The following is a 3,186-nucleotide window of genomic DNA, read 5'->3' as shown; positions in this document are numbered from 1 at the left end:
GGGAACCCAGGAAGGAAAAGTGGAAAACCCAAGCACTTTGGGCCGGTTCCCGGGGCTAAATGACCCTGGTGACTGGGGAGGGGGCCACACACCTACTCGAGGCTGCCCTGCTGTCGACGAGTGCACTCGCGCTGGCAGGTGCACCGGAAGGGGGACACCTCCCCCGGGGTTGCTGGCAGCCTCTGCTCCCTTGGACACCACGGGGGCCTCCCCCCTCCCGAGTTCTAGGCAGAGGCCGGCTACCTGCCCCGACCTTTCTCCTCCCCTTCTCCAATACCACACCCACGGGACTCCAGTCTCCCGGGAGTGGGACGCAGCGGGAACAAAGGGGTCTTTGTTCACTGGCTCTTGGGGGTGCGAGTCGCGCTCTCTCGTATTTCCCGGCGCCCCTGGGAGACCCGGAGGCTCCACGCCACCGCGCCTCGCCCAGCTCCCAGAGCCGTGCTCCACGACCCCAGAGACAGGTCAGGGCGCGGCGCCCCGGGCCACCGCGAGCTCTTTCCGGGCGGGCGAAGTGGGGGCGAGGAGCCCCGGGGCGGCGCCTGGCGGGCACTGTCGACAGCGGAGGGCCGGTGGGGGGTTCGGTAGCTGGCGGCGGAGGAGGGGGCGGGACAGGGAGCCTGCGCCCGGCTGAGGCCGGAGGTGCGGGGCGGGCTCGGGAAGCGCCCTCTGGGCTGCTCCTGCCACAGCAGCGGCGGCTGGAACTCGCTCCCTCTCTCTTTCCACCCTCCTCCTCCCTCGATCGGCCCCGTCGCCACGCCAGGCCCCCCTCCCCTGCCGTCATCACGTTCCCCTTCTCCCTTCTTGGCACTTTCCTCTGGAACCATCCTTCCGGACAAACTTTGATGGAGAATCCGACACCACGCTGGAAAAATGCCGGTTATGAAAGGATTGCTGGCGCCGCAGAACACCTTCCTCGACACCATCGCTACCCGTTTTGACGGAACACGTAAGTCTTACACTTGGATGAGTTGAATGGTCTTTTCTGAGAAAGATTTTTCTCATATGCATTACTTTTGCCCCAACCTTCCTTTTTTCACCAGCAGAGTGAATTACCTTCTGTTCTTGCCAAGGTGTCTTTTGTGCGGAGAAATTTTTTTCTTCCATGGTTTGGTGTAGTACTAACACTTGGGATTGGTGTAGTAGTTGGCTTTCTTGATTCTTGGCTTTGTAAGGGCTGGGAAACAGCCTGAAGAAAGACTGACGCCTGTGTTCACTGTGGGATCTATATTTTTGTATATCTTTAGGAAATGGGTTGTAATCTTATGAGGTGAAAATGGGGCTATTCGTGGACCTTACCCTTGCAGAGTTTCAAGGCTTCCTAGATTATACGGAGAGTTTGGAGTGTTCTTTCATGGAGCTTCATTTCGTGAAGTGTTTCGGATAGTTATGATTTCCCATCCGAGTTTAAGAAACGCAAGCTAGAATCAGGATTGCCAAGTGTAAGCTTTCTGTACAATTTTAAGTGTCGTGAGTTTGATTCCTGCTTTTGAGCTAGAACGGCATACCTTTTATTCCTGAAATTAGCCTAACCCTCAAGGAGGCTGTTTGTGAAAGACAAACTGGGCATTATAAAGACTGATATGATCATAAAAGAAAGTTTTGACTTTTTTGAGGACAAATACTGGACTCGTATTGAAGACTCGTTTAAGCTACAGTGGAAAAAAAGACATGGTGTTGTGTGGATACTAGGAGGCCGTTGGAAATCATCTGCAAGTTGCCGTCTTTCAGGACCACGGTCAGGTCCCCACTCCTTTCCAGGCTTTTCAGACTCTTTGCTTGACCCTGTGGATCCTTCCAGTAGGCTTTAGCCCTGCAGTTAGGAGTCTGTACTGCCACCCCTAACAAATGTTCTCTGTTGGTTTCACTATGAATATCCACACCACCCTTCTAGCTTATGCTGCTTCTGTGCCCCATGTTCCTTTTTTGTGTTTTACAAGACCCACAGAAACCCAGTTACCTTAAAAGCCAGTGTTCCAGCGTCACTGTTTTTACTTTGGTTGTGTATTTCTTGGAGCTGATATGAGAGAGCACTTCTAATTCCATTTCCACTCCAGTAGTCTACATACACACTCTTATTAGGGTGGGAAGCACCCTACTTCAGGAATAATTGGAAAAGTTTATATGAAAGAGAAATGAAGCACTTACTTTGCTTTTGTTCAATTTTAATTTTTGACATCTAGCCGAATTATAGTAGTTGGTGTGGATATTTGGTCACTTCTTTCAGCGTTTTTATCTTTAAGTTTAGCTATTCTTTCTTCTTTTATATTTTAGATGTGTCAGACAGTATGAGTGAAGTGTGATGCTGTTAGATATCTGTCTTCTTTAGATAAAAATAAGAAAAATAGTATAGGAAAGCTTCAAGCCCCTGCCATTGCCACTACCACCACCACCCAAGCACCACACAAAACCACCACTGTTGCCTTTAACCATGCATGATTGTGGGTACTACTTTACCTGAGGGACTGGATCAGTTCATGTGAATGTTTGTTCTTGAAATGAACATCTCAAACTAAAAGGCTCTAAACATTGATCCTGAATGCATCTATTGAAAATGAGGTAATTGGAAAATGATAGTTGCCTATCTCTTTGTCATTTAAAGTTTAATGGAGTGCAATGTATAGTGAATCATCCCCGCACAGCCCTGGGAATTACTACAGTGATACATTTAGATATCAATTGCTAATGAGAGGGGCTTTCGATCCTCAGTATGAGAATATCTTGGCCACTTTCTGATTCTCACTATAACAGGAGGGCATGTAGGAAGGGATGGGTGTACTTGCAGATAGCTCTTTTTCTATTTTAGCTACACATTAATGTCAAAAAATAGAAGGTTGGAAATTTTAAATCCTTATTTGAGAAGACCATGATCACTTACCAGCATTTGGAATAATAAAAATTCTAAAACTCTGTTGGAGACCATGCTTAGTGTGTGCTCCACAGGGTCTGTGGGATTCCTGGAGGGAACTAGTTTGCATGAAGTCTGGCAATCAGTGAAGCAAATTTCCAGGTGATAAGTAACATAAAGGTTGACTTTGGCAAGGTTTTGTTTACAATGTTTAATGAATACCTGTCCTCCCAAAAAACTTCACTCAATGAAAGAGGGTTTTATTTTCTCATTTTCTTTTCTTCTCTTCTCATTTTTGAATTATAGGATGACTTGAATAATCTGAAATCTTAAAGAAA

The 3,186-nt window shown here is 47.6% G+C and overlaps 1 protein-coding gene across 1 annotated transcript in view; it reads left to right on the top strand.

The window, feature by feature from the left end:
- Positions 1–873: 873 nt before the first annotated feature.
- KCNH8 (potassium channel, voltage gated eag related subfamily H, member 8) overlaps positions 874–3,186 on the top strand; it is a 458,661-nt gene continuing 456,348 nt past the window's right edge. The window contains exon 1 of the mRNA XM_012663182.1: positions 874–949. Coding sequence (XP_012518636.1) covers positions 874–949 — 76 coding nt within the window. The remainder of the gene's footprint in view (positions 950–3,186) is intronic.

This window comes from Propithecus coquereli, unplaced genomic scaffold, assembly GCF_000956105.1.
Source record: "Propithecus coquereli isolate 6110/MARCELLA unplaced genomic scaffold, Pcoq_1.0 Scaffold12, whole genome shotgun sequence".
NCBI lineage: Eukaryota > Metazoa > Chordata > Mammalia > Primates > Indriidae > Propithecus > Propithecus coquereli.
The sequence above is the reverse complement of the archived record's forward strand: the minus strand, read 5'-3'. Positions and strand labels throughout refer to the sequence as shown.